The following is a 23,201-nucleotide window of genomic DNA, read 5'->3' as shown; positions in this document are numbered from 1 at the left end:
CTTGGCATTGTACGAAAATGTAGGTCGGCAACTCGTTGAAGAACGTCAGACACCATCGCGCTTAGACTGTGTATTCACAAACGAAGAATTTCTAGTTGACAACCTCTCAATCCTGACTCCCTGGGGAACAACGATCATGCCGTCATAGCCTTCAGTTTCACCAGCAAAACTAAGCCAAGATACCCCACCAATAACTTGTGTTGGAATTTTAAACGGTTGAATGTGCCATCTCTACACGACTACCTACAACAGGTGGTTTGGGATGTTCGCCCCCAACTCGATGTGGACGGTCATTGGGACTTCTTACTGCACACGCTCTTACGTGCTACAAACCATTCAGTTCTTCAAACGGTTCCCAAAAGCTGCAAGCCACCTACAATAATCAAGAACCGTACCCTTCGCCTGCTAAGCCGCAAAAGGCACTGTTGGGCGGAATACAAACGAACTGACAACGACGGAGTGTACAGGCAATATAAACATATCACGAACATATGCACGAAGGCTATAAGAGAGACAGGCTTCAGTACCAGACAAAGCTTATGAATAAATTTGCCTCTAATCCTAAAAGCCTATTCCGTTATGCAGCCTCTCTTCGTCAAGCCAAAACTGGTGTTTCCCAACTGGTAGGTCTTAACGGCCCGAACCAACAACGATGGCGACGCTGCTAACCTTCTGGCTAAACATTACTCCCAGACATTTCAACCGACCGACATTAAGTTTACTGATGACAGTTTCGTTTGCAATTCCACAGGACTTTCCGAAGTGAACCTAAGCGCAGGCTCGGTGTTCCGGAAACTGCAGCACTTAAGATTAGACACTTCGCCTGGCCCGGATATGGTCCATTCTGCCATACTGAGGGAAGCAGCCTCAATCCTGTCAACGCCGCTTAGCGTGATGTTCTCACACTCACTAAGCCGAGGAAAACTACCGGAAAATTGGAGGCTGGCTCACATCACACCAATTTTCAAAGGAGGTTGACGCAATGAACCTTCAAGTTACCGTCCGGTGGCTCTTCTGTCATTACCTTCAAAACTCATGGAGTCCCTGATATGCGACGGTTTAAATGACTATCTACTGTCCTTACACTTCTTATCACCCTAACAGCATGGTTTCAGGAAGGGTTACTCTTGTATTACCAACCTGCTGACTGCGGTGGACAGATGGACAAGCATCCTTGATCACAAGGGGAAGGTTGATATCATCTACCTAGATCTCTCAAAAGCTTTTGATAAGGTTAACCATACATGTCTTATCAATAAGCTCAAACGATTGGGTATCAGACCACCTCTAATCGATTGGCCCACTTCATACCTGAAAAATCGACATTTTAAGGTCAGAGTTAATTTCACTTTATCTCAGGCTATGGAATGTCCCAGTGGGGTCCCCCAGGGCTCGGTACTAGGACCTCTTCTCTTCTTGATCTACATAAACGATCTTCCTCAGCAGGTAACGTCAGGCTTATTACTTTTGCCGACGACGTGAAACGTTGGAGAGAGATACGCAACCAAGACGATAAACAGGCACTTTGGGAGGATCTGACTCGACTTCAAAGTTGGGCAGACGATAACGGACTTACCTTTAACACTTCAAAGCGTAAAGTAGTCCATCTGCGACGTGTCGCAGACTACGAGTTATAACTTAGGTGCCTCCTCTCTAGTTGTATCCCAAGTCGAAAAAGATTTAGGAGTCCTGGTGCCCTACGATTTAAAGTCTTACGCTAACTGTGACAAATGCCTTCCGAGCAAACCTTGCACTGGTAACACTGAAGTGCATTTTTGGCCAGTTTGACGGAAGAACTTTTCCATATAATCTTCAATAGTTTTATCCGTCCCCATTTAGAGTATGGAAACGTAGTATTTCCCCTCTCATCTCAAAAGGATAAGAACACCCTGGAGCGTATCCAACGGCGAGCCACGAAATCAATTTGAAGACTCAAATTTAAACCTTACGAAGAGCGCCTCCACTCACTTAACCTTTACTCATTGGAGTATAGACGTCTTAGAGGTGACCTTCTGATGGCTTATAGTATCCTTAACACTTCTGGACATCCTCTCAAACACCTACTTAAGCTTAGTTCCAACACTAACCTAAGAGGTAACACCCAAAAACTGGAGACACAACATAGCAGAAAGGACTGTAGACATAACTTATACTCCTTAACAGTTGTCAAATGCTGGAATTCGCCGCCGAGCGAGCTAGTCCAAGCAACTTCCCAGGGAGTCCTTTAAGAGGCAACCTGATCTATTCCTAAGGACTAAGGATAGTATCACACTATGATTTACTAATTTCTTTCCCTCTTTTGCTGTCAACATGCCTAGGTTCTTGCCTGGAGGGATTTGGTGATCCCCTGCTACTTGACACGGAAGCCTGTAAAGCGAAAGCTTCTATTCCGTCCACAACCATTTGAACCATTTGAACCATTTGATGTTATTGGGTTTTCTTGGCCCATTATAAACAGGACAGATACATTGGTTAAAATGATTTATCATTGACTTCTCTAGTTTGAACGTTACTTCTCTGAGAGGACTATGGGACAAAACAGAAATAAGAGATGCTCGGTTTTTAAGACCGACTGCGTATGACAGAACATTCTGACTAGGTACTTCACCAAATCTTTGAGCCTTAAAACCCACCGATATTTCGGAACGATATTGGTCTTTAAAGTAGTTGCGTTGGAGATATTGGAGAAACGAACTCTGACATGAAATTTCTAGTGAGATCAGGAATAGCGCTCAGTATCCCTCCACGGAAGAAAACGTGCCTGAAGTTGCAAATTTACCTTGCCACTTTCTTAAACCACACCAGAAAGTAAAAGTTGCGAAGTCAGGTGACGAGACTTGATCTTGGATTTGGAAAACAAGTACTTCTGGTGGTCTCTATTGCAGACTTATTTTGAGGCTTTCGGAATCAAGATTTTAGAAAGATAATGGTATTTGCTTAATCCCAAATAACGTCAATTGATGCTTTGAGACATCGTCACATTAGAATGTTAAAAGATTCCCAATGTGAAAAGAAATTAGAAACAACACATATAAGCGAACATGTTTTCAATTAGATTGTCATCAGGCTTTACTCTAATATACCTGAATATTTATACGAAAATTTTTGTGGAACCGATCAGGAGCATTATGGAGTCAATAATCACAATGAAATAGAATAAGTCACACACTAATGGTAAAAGTACAAGTTGATAGTAGTAGGAAGACAGGTGAACAGATAGTGGTAAGAATAAAAAACTACAATAACAAAGCTCTTATCAATAGTTAATCGTTGGAAATAGAAGGTCAAATAAACATGGGTAAATAGACTAGGAATAGTAATCACAAAACATTAAAATCATTACGTAATAAGATGTGTGTAAACAATTGGATAGTGAAGAATACAAAGAGGCGGATAACGACAAACAAATAATGGATGTAGAAATAAGGTTAACAATAACACAGATAGAATAAAAAAAATAAATAATGATAATAATAAAGTTTAAAATAAAAAAATAAAATAAAAATTGTTAGTTAAGTTATAACTGGCCATGGAAGGGATAGGTCACGTATTTCTTCTGTACACCTAGATTAAGGTTATATGTACGAATTCAAATGGCTTCGCTATATATGGGGAGACGGGAACGGACTCCGTCGAAATGATGGAGGTATACGATAGTTAACTCGAAATGATTTCAATTTATCCACGCATGACCGCTATCAGCAGGATGGCAGTATAGAACTGCGAATAGTTTTTCTCTGACCCTTTATGTACCAAGTTGGTAGATGTTCACTCATTCGTTGGTTAAGTTGCCTGGTAGTGCCCCTATATAGCTATCTCCACAGGAGCAGCTGAATTTAAATGCACATGGAAGAGGCCAACTCAGGTAACTTATCCCTTCGTTTGAGTAGACATCGCTGGTCGACAAGAGAAGGTCAACGCAAGATTGGCTGCGTAGAATGTCTTGGTGATTACTTTGGTTAACCTATATTTCAGAGTGTCACTAGCCACATCCCCGTTGAATTGCACTTTCATGCATAAAGGTTTCTTACGAAGAGTCGAAATCTCCGACTTCTTTATTATATCCTGCATGTATTTCTTAATGAACGCACTGGGGTAGCCGATCTCGGTCAGTGAGTTGTTGAGAAATTCAAGCTCCTGACTTAGAGTGTCTACTGTACGGATCCTTTTAGCTCTGCTCGTGAGACATCTGACCAAATTTCTCTTCTTAACGGATGGGTGTGGAACTGCAGAAGTGAGTATATTGGCATGAAGAGGGTTCTTCTATACACGCTTCTCTTAATGAGCCGTCACTTCGTCTGCTTAGTGTGACGTCAAGGAAGCTCAGCTTCTTATCATGCTCGCTTTCACCAGTGAGGGTGATCACTGGGTGAACACTGTTGAATTGGTCTAGGAGTTCCTCCCTTACTAGTGTTTTGGTCTACGATAATGAATGTGTCGTCAATGTATCGACAATATAAATCCAGTTTCAATAATAGTCTCATTGAGAGGTCCGTTTTCTAGCTTTGCTAGGAAGAGGTCAACTAAAATCGGGCCTAGAGGCGAGCCCATGGCTATCCCGTCTATTTGTCTATAGTAAGTATTGTTGAAGACAAAATGTACATTCAGAGTGCATCTTAGGAGCAGTTCCCTTAGGCTATCGTTAGGCAGGCCAATGTTGATTTGTTTTCTTTGATATTTGCTTGCATATAAAATCAATAGTCTCTATAAGTGGTACGTTGGTGAACAAAGATTCTACATCCAATGAGATCATATTTTTCATACTGACATTAATATTTTCTACTTTGGAGGTGAAGTTGAAGACATCTTTTACACTATTTCTAACAACTGATTTGTGTAAAGGTTCTAGGATTTGTACTAGCCACTTTGCGATTTTGTGGTAAGGAGAATTGTACATATCTAGAACTGGACGTAGAGGAAGACCCGATTTATGTACTTTAGGCAAACCATACAATCGTGGTGTGAATGATCCAGTCGGCCTAATTGAATCGTAAATCTCAGTCGTCAATTATTTCCTTTTTCGTTAGATCTTTAAGGAAATTGGCCAATTGTCTTTCTACTTTATTATTAATGTCACAATTACTAGTAATTTTCTGAAATTTGCTAGAATCGCTAAGCATTGTTTCCATTTTTTCCCATGTAATCATTTTTGTTCATGAGAACTATACCTCCTCCTTTATCTGGTTTGGTTATGGTCAGGGTTTCATCTTTTCTTAGTTTCATTAAAGAGTCACGGTGCTGCTTGGTTAGTAGGTGATTTGTGGTACCCTTACTATTCTTGTATTGTTGGCAGCTATCAACTAGTGTGGTTTTAAACCGAGCAAGGTCCTCCAATGAGGTAGGAATCAAGTCAGTTGTTTGTGAAAATAAATTCTCAAATTGTACATCAGTATCTAATTGGTTGATTCTATGTCTACTATCACAGAATTTAGGTCCCAGAGATAAAGCTTCTAGCTGTACTACATCTAGTTCAATATTGGAAAAATTATGTACGTACCGTTTCGTGTCGAAGGGAAACTGCTTTTCTGGCTTTCTCAACAACTCACTGACCGAGATCGGCTACCCCAGTGCGTTCATTAAGAAATACATGCAGGATATAATAAAGAAGTCGGAGATTTCGACTGTTCGTAAGAAACCTTTATACATGAAAGTGCAATTCAACGGGGATGTGGCTAGTGACACTCTGAAATATAGGTTAACCAAAGTAATCACCAAGACATTCTACGCAGCCAATCTTGCGTTGACCTTCTCTTGTCGACCAGCGATGTCTACTCAAACGAAGGATAAGTTACCTGAGTTGGCCTCTTCCATGTGCATTTACAAATTCAGCTGCTCCTGTGGAGATAGCTATATAGGGCGTACTACCAGGCAACTTAACCAACGAATGAGTGAACATCTACCAACTTGGTACATAAAGGGTCAGAGAAAACTATTCGCAGTTCTATACTAGCACATCTTATTGATAGCGGTCATGCAGTAGATAAATTGAAATCATTTCGAGTTATCTATCGTATACCTCCATCATTTCCCGACGGAGTCCGTTCCCGTCTCCTATATATAGCTGAAGCCATTGGAATTCGTACATATAACCCCAATCTATGTGTACAGAAGAAATACGTGACTCCCCTATCCCTTCCATGGCCAGTTATAACTTAACTAACAATTTTTATTTTATTTTTTATTTTAAACTTTATTATTATCATTATTTATTTATTTTATTCTATCTGTGTTATTGTTAACCTTATTTCTACATCCATTATTTGTTTGTCATTATCCGCCTCTTTGTATTCTTCACTATCTAATTATTTACACACATCTTATTACGTAATGATTTTTAATGTTTTGTGATTACTATTCCTAGTCTATTTACCCATGTTTATTTGACCTTCTATTTCCAACGATTAACTATTGATAAGAGCTTTGTTATTGTAGTTTATTATTCTTACCACTATCTGTTCACCTGTCTTCCTACTACTATCAACTTGTACTTTTACCTATTTTATGTGTAGTGACTTATTCTATTTCATTGTGATCATCGACTCAAATTACCATGATTGGTTTAAAAAATTTTCGTATAAATATTCATGTATATTAGAGTAAAGCCTGATGACGATCTAATTGAAAACAATTGTTCGCTTATATGTGTTGTTCTAATCGTCACATTAGTCGATCATACTGCCTTACATTATTGACGAAAGTATCATTTGTTGGTTTTACTCTCTGAATGTCAAGTATTTTCCACAGTTCAGTGGCTTCGTGAACTTAAAGGCGTGTGGTTGATTTTCTACAATTTGTTTTTGCTGTCGACCAAAATAGTCTCAAGATACGGCTACGATACCTAGCCGAACACCCTTGGTTACTAGTGTAAGTCAGAACTAACAAGGTTAGAATAAATGTCGAATGGTATTGGTTCTGTTTATTTTGGGGAATTACTTAACAATGCAGGTTTTACTTAGGTTCAAAAGTTTATGCGGTAGTTATTTAGACCAAATTTGGTGGAACACATCTTCACCAATCTAGTGTGGCCCAACCAGTGTTTTCATGGGTTTCATGAGACGGTCTCTCGTCACTTAAGTTATTGACGGTCAGTATCTGTTATAAACATTGCTCTTCTAAAAACTAAGTGTACAGTAAGACTCGAAAACTTGGAAACTCCCAATTTTGTCATGATATCTGCCCACGAAGTACTAATCACGTGTGTGTGATGTGAAGCTATTGATTGAATGTCACTTGTCGAGAAAATGTTCAACCCGTTGGAACTTTTTGTATGGGTAGTCTTAGCATCGGAAAGGAATATAATAATAAGAGTAGTAGGTCTTCAGGTTGTGAAATATCTAGTGATGGCGTACTAGGGGTTTATTAGGTTCCGTTGTACATATTATCAACTAATATATTTGCAGGAACGTATAATGATAAATATTTGGATAAATTTCAGTCATGGAGTATGAAAGTTGTATATCGGGGATAGCTAGTAATTTTGAAGCAGATGAAATGATGAAAAATGGAAAGAATAATGTGGTAAAGATAAACACATCTACCTTGATAAGAAGATATGCAGATCCACAATTAACTACCATCCTGACTAGAATTAGTGTTATTGAGTGTGCATACCACCACGCACTGAATATTAAAGACGCCTTCAACCGTACAGAAACGACAGGAAGCGAGAGCAAACTAATTATTCAGTTTATACAAGCTCGTCATAAAGATATTGGATATTGGCAACACACGTTTGCATCCAAAACATACAAGTTGAATTAGGAAAGCAAGGAAGAACTGTCGAAATGAAAAGATCGAGGTCTAGAAAGAAATTAGGGGAGAAGGTGGGCTCAAGCGAGAACCATTATGGAATTGGGCTGGCACTAGAAAAACATGATTTCAAACCAAATAATTTGCACCCATTAATTTAAGTTGGCTCTTCTGGATAAGGTTCAAGGGTTGGGATAATTCGCAAAATCTGCTCAACTTTTGTCTATTTTTCAGAGGATGACCTCTCGAGGTTTATGTATTTTTCATAAGCTTAAGTGTCACTATAAATGTTTTGGTGGATATTAGCCTATATTTACTGATATTAACCAAATAAAGACATTCAGTAATTTATGTTTCAATTCCCCGCGGGCCACATCGATTTCCGTCGGAAATGGCGCACCCTGCAAAACGGTCAAGGTATGATGTTCTTGCCGCAGCTACCGCTCAGTTCTACAACACTACAGGGACAGTACCGGGAAGCCTTCACCTGGCAACTGATATCTCCTATCTAGTTACTAATCAACCGAGTTGCACTATTGTCGTTGCAGACATCCCGGAAGGTTGTACAGAAAGGGATTTGATTGGTCTTTTCAGCAGATACGGGCAGATTAAAAATGCCAAGCTGGTATGCAGTGGTCGAGCTGCTCTTGTTGAGTTTTGTGAAATTTCTCCTCCCACTAGACTTGTCCACATGGCGAAAATCAACCCTTTTTGTGTCGGTCCGAATCGCGTTAGGCTGGAATTTTCTTCCGAAACAATTACTCCTGTAATTGACCGCAAACATCAATCACAGTCTTCAGCCTTGGACAACAATGCCCCTACACGCATTCTTCATTTAGATATTTCAAATGCTGAATACCCAATAACTGTCGATGTAATAAAGGCAATCTGTTCTCCTCATGGGAATATCCTAAGAACCTTTATTGGGAAAAGAATGTTGACCGTTCATTAGAAGCTCTTGTTGAATTTGAAAATGTTGAAGAGGCTAGGGCAGCCAAAGAGCAGCTTGATGGTGCTGACATATATTCCGGTTGTTGTAATCTTACGGTTGCATATTCCCGTCTTCAACGTGTTCATGTGACTCAGAACGATAGTGAGTCCTGGGATTTCACTGGTCCAAGTGGCAATTTAGAAGGACCTCTGAACAATTCTTCCACTCAGCGTACGCTACTTGGCTCCAGTAGCTCCGCCTCCCAATTCAGCCGTAGCTTCTGCAATCTTACCACCTCCTGCAGCCGCCCCATTCCCACATGTGTCTCCGATGTATGGCGCACAACCCTACCCTCCCTCCCAAACACCGATGGGTTACTATGGAGTGGGTCCACTTATTCCTCCGGCGTGCGCTGTCCCTGCCGTGACACCGTTTGCCTCTCCATATCCAGGTTACTGGCAACCTAATATGATCCCGGCTGCTGGTATCCAGTCACTCAGGCCACAAGCTTCGACTGGTTTCACACCACCATCACAAATCATAATACTTCCAACCCCTCCTTCAGTTCATCAAGTAAATGCTAGCGGAATTGGGATTGGTCATTCAACATCAAACCTATCTGTATCAACTCCGGCTGCTCGTCAATCGGACTTGTCAGTTTTTGAAGCTATTGAAGGTGTAGTTTTAATGGCCAGCAATATACCACAGCGCATGAATTGTGATCATCTGTTCAATTTAATTTGTCTGTATGGTAATGTTGCACGGATTAAGTTCCTGAAGACACGCCCTGGCTATGCAATGGTTCAAGTCGGAAACCCAGAAACAGGTGACCTCATACATCGATACTTCAGTGGAGTGTGTGTGTTTGAGCAAGTTATTCAGTTTCATCACAGCAAGGTGACGGAGCTTAAGGAACATGAAAATCTGGGGACATTGGCTGATGGGTCACCAGTTATGAAAAATTACATGAGTGAGTTTTTGTTGTACCTTAGAGTGTCCCATATATTAGCGTTGTATTTGATTGGAGGGGCTAGTTTTTAATGCTATCCAACATTTTGTATTCTACTTTCCATATATTTATATTCATAGTTACGAAGATTCCTGCCAAACCTCTTAAGTATAAGCAACTTCCATTTCCCTAGTTGCAAAGACTCGTGCACATCAAATCTCTATAATTTTAGACGAGGTTTTTTTACCGTTCCAGTCTATGGTCTAAGCGTGGCATTGTAGCAATTGCCTGCATGGACTTTATTATTAGCGAAGTTAACCATCGATTGTTAAGTTCATAACTTACTGACTGACCTATGTGTAGGCTTGTTCTCATCGCAATTTCCTTACGACGAACTCATTGTATCTCACAAATTTAACGTTCCACAAATTTGTGATGACAAGGATCAGTAGGTCTTCATTGACTGTTCTCGCATTTAACAGAACTATCAATTCGATCTCAATGTCTACTTAACCAACCATAGCAATAATTTTAAGTCAGTTCGCACTAGTCTCCTGAAAACTAGTTAATATATGTTACATCTGTTACTTGGCCTTGATATTTGAAGACAAACTACTAACAAACGTACATTGATCTTCAAAGACACCAACTGAAATGAGCCATGTACTTGTTTTCAGACTGCTCGGGTGAGGTCCACGCAATTAGATACTAGGTTCATTGATTCCCTGTTAATTCTTCACACATCACAAATGTGTACTTTCTCGAATTTGATCTATGATGTCTGATCTTTTGATACTATTAGTACTTTTATTACCATTGTTATTCTGGGATTGGCTCGCTGTGCTAATGGGTTATAGGATTCAAACCTATGTACACATGCATCATGTCCTATATTGCTTATCACTGCGAAGATATCGAAACATGGTGATCTTCAGGAGGCCGACAACTCAATTTTAGCCCTTGTGTACTTTGACAGTGCAAGTATCGTTAATTTGAGCTTCCTGAGTCTGAATGTTTTGTAACTCCTTTGTGCCTAACCAGTCAGACAAGTTTAATTGTCCCCAGTTGTCATTCTATGGTGCACGAGTATACCGAGGAGTAAATATTTTTTCTACTTGTCCCGTTGTATAAGCTCCAACTTGACCGGCTTCAGTTTTGATTCAGAAAAAAATTTAGATTTTCTGTAAATTTTTTGCCGTACAGGCTTTTGGTTTCTCTTGCACTAAGTTTAATGGACTTTCTTTTACGTTATAGCGGACCCCAACAACCGCTTCCGAAACTCAATGGTGGCTGCCAAAAGTAGAATTCTTGAACCTTCTCGCACACTTCATTTCTTCAATGCCCCCCTTAATTTTAGTCCAGATGACATTTGCCGAGTGTTCTCAGATTGTGGTGCCACACCTCCACCCCGTGTTGTAATATTCACTTCTAAAGCAGGTCAAAAAAACTTCTCTTGGTAAGTTCTGATAATGATTAACTGAACATATAGTATATTTATCCCTATTGACCAGTTATTTATCAATAATCCTGAACACAAGCTTAGTCATAAGTGTTTTTTTCAATGTAGTGATTAGATTACTATGTGCATGATTGAACGTTTAACTTATGTTATAAATATTACGACTGTTATACTGATTACACCTGTACACAACACTACTATCCGTTAGTCAGCTCTAAAATAAGTAGTGCTTTGCTGATCCTCAGGATAATAATTGTTTCCAAAACGCGAAGTTTGTTATGTTCTTTTGTTCCCATGAGGAGCTGGAAATTCACTGATCTGTACTTGATAACGGAATCCCTTCAGAATCTTCATACTTTGTCCAGTGCGTAACACATTTCATCAGCACTATGAATTGTAACGGTCTCTTGTTCAATTCCAAAAAATATCCCATTTGCGTTTAGTTCACTAAGACGTAAGACACTAGTTTGTAGCCTTTGGTTGCTGAAAAGAAAGAATATAAACAGTATGAAGCTAATTTTTCAGTGTATGTAATGTATAACTGTGCATCAGCCGACAAAAGCTTCGTAAGGTATGCTAAATGCGACTGCAAATACCTAGCATTCCAATATTTTGTTACATATAACTATGGAGACTACTTATTTCGGATGGTAGTTTTCAGTGATTATTTTGACATGAAAATCCTTGTTATGGTCCTTGGCATATTGGTGAGTGCCATGCATATATTGGTCCCAAGTTTGACGAAATATGTCGACCTCATAAAGGGATTGACTACCAACTTTTTGACCAAGGGTCGATGAAAGGTTACTAACTTTGAAGGTGCAAGGAAAAGATAACTAGACGTTCGCTTGAAGCTTAAAGTAAAATTGATCAGTTTGGGCACCAAGTAACTCAGTGAGAATAATTGGAAAATAGACAAATCAATGTGAAAATATTGTAGGGCCTTTCCACCAACCCATAAGTATCTCTAAGTAGTAGTATTCCCACTCAACTAAGTAGAAGCCTATAGGCTCGTCGGAAAAAAGGGCCTTGCAAAGAGTGCGCGACTGGAAAGTAAATGGACGCGTTTAAGGTTCATGGTACGTGTAATTAGGAAAAATCGATATCTACGGTGAGGCGGACACGTTGGAGCATACACTATGAAGTGCAGACGGACGCATCATAATCTACACTTTCTTATCACTTCCGAAGACTTCGAACTTAAATATTTACTCAAACACCGATAGTGGTACAAGAAGGCACCAAATATATACACGCCACATAATTCACTCAATTTATGTGAAGGCTGTCATCAGTAAGAGTATAGGATATTCGTAGCTTACTAGTATTTGATCATAGGTGTCTTCGAAACATTGCTCGTATATCTTGGGACCATCGAGTAAGTAATACAGTTGTTAGGAAACGGGTACCATGTAAAGAAGGCAAATCAACTGATGAAGTGGTGAAAGTTCATCAGTTGAAATGACTGGGACACGTGTTACGTATGCCCAACCACCGACTGCCCCGACGTGCGATGTTTTATGTTGCAGGAGTAGGTTGGAAGAAAGATAAGGGCGGCCAGGCCAAAACATGGCGCAAATCCTTGAAGTCACTGACAAGTGAGCTGAGTCATATCGGTATGTGTAGACTACCTGGTTGGGGACCGCGAGATGATAGCAACCGATGGTTAGAGACCCTGAATGACATGGCTCAAAATTGTTTGCAATGGTGCAGGTGCATCCACTCTTTGTGTTCTCCCGAATTCTAATCTTCCGAACTCTCCATGTCCCTGTTTCCCTCTTTCCAAATTTGTTTCACTGGATTATACTCCTTGAATAACATCTTCAAACCCTAATCTTTCCGATTACTGCTTAAACTCTTACTACCTCTACCACTACGGGATTTAAATCGACAACTGCATCCTTGTGCTAATGCGGCATGGCAACTCGAACTGATGTACGTGCGTGCGAAGTTCTACGTTGTTACTGTCTGACGGACTGACGTGGAGGCTGAGATACTACCTATGTGCCAAAACCGAGTCAGGTGGTTTTACTAAGGGGTTACACCGCGAGCCTTTGACCTAGAGGTCTAATTCACATGATAATGGATCAACGTTAGGCAATATAGTCCCATGGTATCCGGTTACCAACAATAGGTTCGTACTACATTCGTTCCCTCAGGATCCTGGATCCCGTGTGACCATTGGTTTGGAATCAGGGTTTTCCAAATCCCTGGGTAGATTCTCGGAATCCACCAACCCGGTTAAAGCGATAGACATTCGCGTTTTGTCCTCTCAATTTCGTAAAGAACATTAATACCACGAGAAGGCAGTGAGTAGGACTTCCTTTGTAGTGGCTGTATGCACGTGGACATGTGAGAGCATTTCATGATGGAGAGCTGACTCTACCCTCGACCATATCAGGGCATTTGAGGGCTCAAACTTCGAAAAGCGTTGTGAGCTATAATGAACACACCAGTATAGAACGTAAAACCGCCGCAAGTATGCATTACATGTATATTCGGAATGCACAGATAGAAACCTGTACATTCCATAGTATACACATACGTATAGATGCGATCACCCCAGACCAAGAATGGTTGTATGCCTAACGTAGTGCAGTATCTAGTTTTCGTAGCCTATATGTGTACTTTCATTGGTCTTGTACATAGTCGAACTTTTGTGAATTACCCAAAAGTTAATAAATTAGGGGTATTAAAAACGTGTCTAGTTATTGTCGTGCTTGTTTGCCTATGTGTTACTGAATAATAACCATATTTGACAAGATTCTATAAATCAGTGTAAATGGAAAACAAGGTAACATTCGATTATATGAATAGTAGTTTATTTATCTCTACATCTACTTGACTACCGCGTATTTGTATCGAATCCCAGTTTTTGTACATTAAAGTGTTCTCTTCAGGTGATTTCCGACGAGAAACGTCAATCAGTTAGTCAATGTGAAAACCATTAAGTCCAAACTTTATTATAAATATCCAATATGAAAAATGACTGAATGTAAGTTTTTATTTCTCTTGGACAGGATTGGTAGAATGGGATACGTTGACTGAGGCTCTTGAGGCCCTCATTTTGGCAAATCACCGGCCAGTTCACTTATCTGGATACGCTCATCCTTTTCATCTAAAAATTGCCTTTAGTCCGAAACCTATATCAGATGACAGAGCTGGCATTTCGCTGATACGTTATCCTGCACCTCCTTTGATGCCCGGACACCATGGATCGTTGGCGATAAATGGTCAGCGAAATGACAAGGCTCCTGGTGGCGGTTCTAATGGGGAACAAGAGGATGAATTAGATATTCTGTCGAAAATGGAGAAAGCCGAAGGTTGTGCAAAGCCTAAATCAAAGGGTGACTCAGCGGATGCTAAATCTGATTCAACTAAATTTCCAGAAGATGAATCCAATGGTGCACCAAATTCGTCGGGAGTGACCGGAAACGAAACTTAGACGTGCGATAGCGAACTGATATATTTCAGTATATTTAACACCCGCGTTTCATTATGCTTAGCTTATTAATGGCCACTTGCAAATGAGTATGTCGTTATTCTGTGTTTTTTCATGCGTATATATGTCATGTAGATGATTATCTCATCATGGTCACAACTATCATGTTTATTATGTTTGTAATAGATCCTAATATTTTTATGTGGCAGTAGCCTTACATATTTTATAAAGTTAAATAATAAATAATTTGTTCGTTTTGCTCTTTCCACTGCTTAGCATATGGTATATTTATGTTGCATTTCTATTTGAGGAATCAGGTCCCATTAAGTTGTATTGATGGTATCATGTCTCCCGATCATTAAATTCATTAATCCATTCATGTCTAATTATGAAGTCAACCACTTTAAAGCTTTACTTTTTATGTGCTTATATAATCACTCATGTTTATTTTAGTCATTGTTTTATTGGCATAAAACATATCCTAAATGAAATATTAATTTGTTCTACGAAACCCTAAGACATTTTACTATATAAAACAAATGTTTTGATATATATATATACATATATATTATGTGCCTTTATTTATTTTATGTCTGGTTAGGCTAGTTAGGCTCATGATTTGTGCAATATTATAGGTTGTTATTATTATGCCGTTTATGTAGACCCTCGTTTGTAGTTGATTTGGTTAATTTCATCGTATGTCCCCCCCCAGATAATATAAAGGGTTGCATTGTGATTACCCACATTACTTTGGCGATACTATAAACATAATTCAATTATTGCGTTCTATGGTTGCCAGTTTCAGAATCTCATGGTAAATGACATTTGAAAACTGATATTTATCTCCTTGTTGTAATTTCTTTTATTGTGAAATATTTCTGATTTAGATCAAAAAAGAAATTCAAGTAATAAATTATTCCTTACTTGCAATTACAAATAAATGGATTCGGGTGGTTAATCTTAAGTATGAAATCCGTTTCAAGTGCAATCTCCGAGTAGTTTAATGCCATTATATGTGGAATGATTAACACGTGGTGGGGTTGTTACGCGTACAAGAATGTATTGTTATTTCTCGTATTCATCAATTATGAGACCTGTGACATCCGTTACTTAGAAAACGCAGCAACATGATGGAATGCTTTCTTCGTATGTGAGAATTCACCACGTCGTGGTAGTGTGCCCGGAATTTCTGGTGTTGATAGTGATTATAAAACGTTCTGAGCGCACAAGTAAGGTTAATCTATGTATACTAGAAGCCAGAGCGACTTGTACTAATCTGGGGTTATCTGTGGTGTCGTCGTGCTATTATTCCAGCTGTAAAATCTATTTCCATTCATAAGGACGCGAGCAAGAGGGAGACCATCAGAAATACCCATATTAATTAAGGGGAGCAACAAAAGGAGAGGGGTGTGGAATTTTGTCAGTTTGCCGTTTTTCATTTTGGATATCAAATGTAGCCGTAAAATTCCGAGTAAACAGCACGTCAATAAAAGGTATTGTGCTACCTGTTTAAGAAAACTGCCATCCGAGATCAGAATGTCGAGTGACTATGGTTAATCATCTGTCTGCGAAAGGTTGTTCACACTTAATAGTAACTGCGTCTGCTTAGTGTTCAGACACTGGATAATCCAATTAATGTCACAATCTTGAAACACTGGATTCTGGGCTTAATACATGTCAATCGATCCTATCAGAAATATTTCTGATGAAAATTAAAAGTATTAGTTTGTTAATTCAGCTTTTATCTACACTAATATATGGTACTTTGCCCGTTTGTTTAAGAAGAACAATTACGTAAGAAAAAAAAGTCTACCTGAGTAACTGGCGTTTTTTCCCTTTCTCAACGTATTTAACACAAGTACTGTGTTAACACAATATAAGTTGACCTGACAATGTGATGCGCTGGTAGCCAGATTTATTCATGGGATTTCTACTGGTACGCAGTAGAAATATCGAGTGCTATCCGAAGCAGACTAATGCCCAAATTAACCATGTATCAGTTTGAAATAATTTTAGGTTACTATGGCCATGAAACTCTTCAGTAGGCTTCGATTATCGTAAGCAATCGTTCGTTTTACGGTCAGCCGCTGAAAGATGCGATAATATGAAATAAAGTATCGATATAGGTAACATATTTAAGCATGGGGAAAATGCTCCGTGATAAAAGCCTATGGTAAATCAGTGTCGAGTTTCGTGTAGTCCAGTTTTTGAGTAGTGACACTGCCACCAGTTAGTAGTAGGCAAAGTTCAGTCAGCAACAACTCAGAACCTCGTGCGTGCGCACATCGTCTATGTTATTTGTATTTTGATAGAGTTTTCTCTGAACTGGATTGTTTGGTCGTGGAGCTTTCATCGTTCTTCTGAACGACATCATCAGCACAAACTTCAGATAGAAGTGAAGCGTTCGAATTTTTCCATATGTGTTTCACAGCTTGTCCTGTACACCTCGATGTTGATTGGTTCTTGTTGACCTTAAATTTGTCATTGTTTACTTCTTTATTTTGGTTTTTGTCCCTATATTCGTGCATAATTTTCATGATTGGTTGATAAATTGGATCGATTTCAATGTACTTGTTGATTGCTGATTGACCTGAGTGCCAGGCTTGTAAAAATTATCTGGTGTTTTTGGAATTTCCTCTATCCAAGATTTCCACATTTTTCCAGTCAAATTAGTGTCTGCAGTTGTCCATGTGTATTGATATAATCAAGAAAATGTCGTGGCGTTTGACTGCCAATCGACGTTCATGTAGGCGTAGGTGGAGGGGGCGTCCGCTTTGTCCGATGTAATGTTTTTCGCAGTTGGCACAATTTATTTTGTAGATGATGTTTGATTTGTCTTCTTTTGTCATTTCATCCTTTGGTTAGCATCCTATGCACCGTCCCAATTTTAGCATGATTGTGAAAAGTAGGATTCACAATACGTCGGCGAGAGTAATTTTGTTCTGTGCTGGTGATGCTTGGTGACTTTTCAATCATCGCCAAAGTACTGCTGCTATCCAGTGGCCGAAGTTCGACCATGTGTGTTTGGGGGAATTGGTGATAATCTGATTGACCTCACGATTTTTGAAACACCGGTTTCGGTGGCCTAGGTATGGTTTACGGACTTCAACCCAGCGGCTTCGACTTTATGCATTATTTTTCCTGCGGAACTTGTTTGTTCAATAATAGTTTATTGAATACTAATTTTCTCATTCATCCCATGCGGTTGGTCATATGTAGCTGTTTAAAAAATTTCGCTATGTATTGTGACTTACAAGTATTCTAATGGATGGCAAATGCAGTTGTTACGTAACTTCGTACCTCTACCAAGTGAGTGGTTTCTGCTAAATCATCAACATTATGTTAATTACCAATGATCACATGGAGGTATACGTCCAGCAATTCGGCTGAATGACTTCCAGCGTGTGGGATCAAATAGTCTTAGTAATTGTTCACTAAAAAGCTGAAAGGTAGGGGTTTCATACGATTTTCCCTGATTATGAATGGGAAAAATAGGAAAAAAAGACCGTAGCAGAATAATATCAATTCAGTTATTCCTTAAATCTCCCTCAGCTGCTTACAACCTTGAGACCATTTTGTTAATTACTGGAAAAATGAGTAGCCCGTTGTTCTCCCATTATTCAAATCTATACATGGAAGGATTGTATGAAATTCTCAAAGAAACGTCTTCCCGTTGTTAATGTTTCTGAATGCATGATTCATATTTCAGGTAATTTCTGCAGGGTGGTTACATTTTTGGTTTAGTCCTTAGGTTTGGCCACCATACGACCAACTCCGTTAAATAAGTTATTAATCTAGATAACTAGTCTTATAGAAATTACTGTAGTGTCTTGAGCAGATTAAATTATTCAATTTTTCGCACTATTGACAATTGAGTCAAATTCATCATGATCTAATTTATTTAGTCCATCTAATTCATTGTGATACAGATTTGTGGCTTAGATAAATGGGTTAGACGGTATTATGATCCCTAGATGTTTCAATCGCTTAATGCTCATTGTAGTTTTGGACATCATCAGTTGCTTATCTGATTTCTACACTTTCAAATAAAGAAACAACCGGAATTGTAACAGGACAACGTGTTGTGGATCCTCCTCAACTACTTACAACCTAAAAACATTGATAAAAATCATTCGAAAAAAACACATCTATGTACATTATATCAGTAAAGGATTGAATAAAACTAAGTTTGACATGTAGATGTAGGATAATATAATATAATAATTATGATGAAGAATCTGTTGAAATCCTGGTTTATTTCTAGGGTAAATACATGAATATTCTAGGAACAAAGATTGAAAAGAGAATTTCTATCGAAATCATCATGTAGTAAACTACTTAATAATTAATTAGAGAATATGGATTAGTTGAGTAAAACTGTTATAATTTGTGGCCGCAGATTAGAGATCAGTGAATTATCGACCGGACCAAGGACGCATAAAACACGCGCGAGCAGTCTAGAGTCCTTATCAGTCCTGCCTAGCCCAGTCAGTTTAGTCCAGAACACAAATCTAAGCCTTTGTGATATGAATCATTTATTTCAAATTTACGGGGTTTATATACCAACCAAACAGTACACATCGTACCAATAATATAGGAAACAACAGTTGTGGCTGTGAATGAGTGAGGTAGTAATTGATTGACAGGGCATAATTCAAGAATGGTAAGTGGTGTATTAATAGTTCATAGGTCAAAATAAAGCTCATACTAAGAGGGATATGAATAGTTTAGTTATTTAGCAATTATACGATAGAAATATATGTATAGTACTGGTCCATAATGGATCCCAACAGTTACCATTCATTATGCTTATTGGAGCCTAACAAGCTCAGAAGTAAGAAATTCGCATTTATAATTAAGGTCATGGGAAAGAACTTATGTAACATTCTTTTGGAAATAAGGTCACTTGGTATAAAAACGATTGATAATTATCTTCTAGATATAGAAACTTGGTTGGAATCTATTTATATAGTAACCACTTCTGTAGTGGATAATAAATGTGATATATTTTTGTTGGTCGATTACTTAGAAGGATTCTGAAACATCAACATTATGTCCATCGTAAAGCAATTGTACTAATGTGCAATTTTGTTGATTTAATCGCAACTTTTGTGGAATGTGTTCGGAGTTTCGGATATAAAACTTACCTTCTGTTCTGATGTTTGTGCTATAGTAAATGTGCGTAAATTAGTGGAGACAAGATAACGTGTGAATGCTTACAGTTCGATTGTTTCAGTTAGCGTTTTGTGTGTTATAGAAGGACCGTCTCGGAGGCTGGATACGCCCTTTTCATTATTGCCATTAATCTAAAATCAATTAATCTTCCCTGTTATTTTGTCACACTTGAAGTCAAGTTATAGGAAGACAGGATTTTCCTCAATAGTAGTATATTTCATTCCCTTTATTCTAGTCGTTTGATGCTTAGTCATGGATTTTTGTGGATAACCTTAATCACTCAAGCAACATTCGACTATGGTTAATCCCTCAATTCCATCCTCAGAAGATGCTATTCCATTAATTACTGAAGCTATGATGCTTCAAGTATAGCCCACTTTACATGTCTCTTCAATAAGTACGCCTTTACAAATGACCACTCCGATTACTGGTAGTATTGAAATCTAAAAAACGAAACACTTCATATTCCATCATAAATGCAATGTACAGACAGTGACGTATCCAGCTCACACAGACTTTCGCGTTTTACCAGAAAATATGTCAGATGTATCAAATGATGGTCAGAAATCTAATACAATTTTGATAGATGCTAATTACCTTGATGATCGATTATCTACAAATGAAATTCCCAATAAATTTGGTCACAATATTTCAGAAGAATCAAACTTCGATGACCTCATGGCAAGCATCGTTCAACCTCCCCACTCAGTCACTTTCAGTCGGTTCTCTGCTCAGTGTGACAAACATGTCTTAAATAAATTCAAATTAATTGTAACTTGAGCATATGAGGATCCAACACTGTTTCGTGGGGGGAGGATGAATTCGGAAAAATTAAAATTCGGATTTTCAACAAAGGAGAACTGATATGACGGAAAGAAAAGTCAATTTTCGATTGATTTACTCATTATGAGTCTTATTCAACATTCAACATCCGTTCTAATTCAATGTAATGTTTACTCATTGAAGTATTCGTTTTTGTTTCCCCGTATGATATTTTATTCTGTATAATATGCGAGATATTCTTGTATTCCATTGACATGAACTATGCTCAATATGTGATTTATTATAACTCTAAGTATTTTTCATATATGTGATTTCAAAATGGGTGTACAATCAATATATAAATGAGTGTATTTTCTACTAGAGTTGTCGTCGTCGTGTTTTGGAGTTAATAAATCATCATTTATACCAGTCTTTTTGTTCTTACTTTCGTATCGTGGGAACATAACAGCTCTATCGAAAAAGATCCAATGCACGAGAAACATGTTAATAATAATTACATGCAACACATATATCATTAATATTCCTGACATTCAACGTTATCATTAGTTGCTAATTTTATTATAGATCTAGATTACCCAGAATTGAACCAAAACGACTATCCATAACCATTTCACCAATTTGAGCTGCGAATTTCTATCACAATAACTTTTAGATGGACTGGTAAATTGGATCACCTCAAGCTTTGATCTAGAGGTCTAATCTACAAGGCAGTGAAGCAAAATTAGGCAATGCAATCCCATGGTATCCGGTTATCAACAGTTGGTTCATACGTCATTTGTTCGTTCAGAATCCTGGAACCCATGTGACCATTGGTTTGGAATCAGGGTTTTCCAACTCTCCTAGGTAGATTCTCTGAATCCACCGACCCGGTTAAATCGATGAATGTTCACTCTTCGTTCTCTCATTTTTGTAAACAACAGTAATGCCCCGAGAAGGCATTGAGTAGGACTTCCCTGGTAGTGGTTGTATAGGCGAGGCCATTTGGGAGCATTTCGAGAGGGAGAGCTAACTCTCCACACTCTTGGTCGTACCAGGGAATTTTGGGGGTTGGGTCATGATGGGTTTGACTCACTTGTCAATAGTACGAAGAACTGAATAATCTGCACTCCAAAAATTGATTTGTTCAAGACAATACATTATTGTATAGTTCGTGTTCTCTTGATCGATGGTGTAATTATGTGCCAGTGGAATAATTTTGATAAGACTAGTTATCCAGACTAATAACTTATTTAACGGAGTTGGTCGTATGGTGGCCAAACCTAAGGATTAAATCAGAATTATCAAATAATAATGGCTAACGTTCTTCGTTTTGCCTTCTAAAATCCCGACGATTTATACACAATTAGTTATTTACTGACTAGATCTAGAGATTAAATGATGTCGTTGACGATTGAACCTAAATTAAGAGAAAAACAGGGTATAGATTTATTTTGCCGTCATTAATAAAAAACAATTAGTATGAGTGAAACAGACTGATTTCACAGATTTATTTTACACCAATAACTAGTCAGAACTGATTGACGTTTGGTTGAATGTAGCTCATTGCTGATTAATTAGCTGAGTTACCTTATGAAGATTATGAAGCATTTTTAATCCCTCTCCTAACACAATCCATTATCAGTTTAGGGGTTGTGGAGATTGTTAAGTTTTTGATTGAGATCATGAACCGATTGATGTTAGACGACCACTGAAAACCTGGAAGCACTGAACGACCGTTTTGTCCTATTGTGGGGCTTCTCCACAGTGCACATCCACAACCCGGCCTAGCGGGGTCTGAACCCAAGGCCTTCAGTCTCGCTTTCGAACGCTTAACCTCTTGACCACTGAGTGGGCATCCAATTGTGTTAATGTCTAACCTCAACCAATCCATTAGACACTAACACCACTGGATGCCGGCTCAGCGGTCCACTATGTTGGGCGTTTGCGAGCGAGTCCGAAGGCCCTGGGTCCGAATCTCACGAGTGGGGCCTTGGATGGGCACTGATAAAGAGTCCCAAAATAGGAAGAAACGGCCGTCCAGAGCTTCTAGGTTTTCAGTGCTGGTCTAACATCAATCGGTTCATGATCTCGATCAAATAAAACAATCCATTATGTAGGTTTAGAATTCTGAACTAGTTTTTTCTCATTCTGTGACACTTCTTATATAAATTTATTATTGGAATCGGTTTCTAATAACTCTTTGAAAAATGAGTCACAGGATATATATATATATATATATATATATATATATATATATATATATATATATATATATATATATATATATATAGAATTACATTCACTAGGTATTGTTTACTTGAATTTTTCCATTGTCGTTTGGGACTGCGATCTCTTGTTGGTATATGTGCATCCTGTGAGGATTGCCTCGATATTGCCTTAATTCACAAGCATTAAAAGCAAATATGGATGAACTCAGTAGGTAAATGGATAACGCGATGGTGTTTGAACCGAATGGTAATGGTTTCGAGTCTCAGAGTGAACATCAACTCTGCGATGCAGGTATATCCAGCTGAAGTGTCCCAAACAGGACGAGATTAGCGTCCTGGATTCCGCTGCTAGCCACTATCCATCTTTATTATTTTGTTATAATATATCGCTTTATGAATTATTTTATTTCTTTTCTGGTTACATTTAATAACGAATCAGAAATCAAAATTACAATTCAGTTCACGTTGTCAATCAATACATCCATTCTCCTAAACTACAGTATCCC

General features: G+C 38.5%; 1 protein-coding gene across 1 annotated transcript; it reads left to right on the top strand.

Moving 5' to 3' along the window:
• Positions 1 to 8,114: 8,114 nt before the first annotated feature.
• MS3_00000340 (uncharacterized protein) lies at positions 8,115 to 22,684 on the top strand. Its single transcript, XM_051208146.1, has 3 exons — positions 8,115 to 9,650; positions 10,884 to 14,619; positions 17,422 to 22,684. Exons 1-2 carry the CDS (start codon positions 9,011 to 9,013, stop codon positions 11,087 to 11,089), a joined length of 846 nt encoding a protein of 281 aa, XP_051063961.1. The 5' UTR covers positions 8,115 to 9,010; the 3' UTR covers positions 11,090 to 14,619; positions 17,422 to 22,684.
• Positions 22,685 to 23,201: the final 517 nt, after the last annotated feature.

The sequence above is a fragment of the Schistosoma haematobium genome, assembly GCF_000699445.3.
Source record: "Schistosoma haematobium chromosome Unknown HiC_scaffold_428, whole genome shotgun sequence".
In the NCBI taxonomy this organism is placed as follows: Eukaryota; Metazoa; Platyhelminthes; class Trematoda; order Strigeidida; family Schistosomatidae; genus Schistosoma; species Schistosoma haematobium.
Note: the sequence above shows the minus strand (reverse complement) of the source record. Positions and strands in the feature narration are given on the sequence as shown.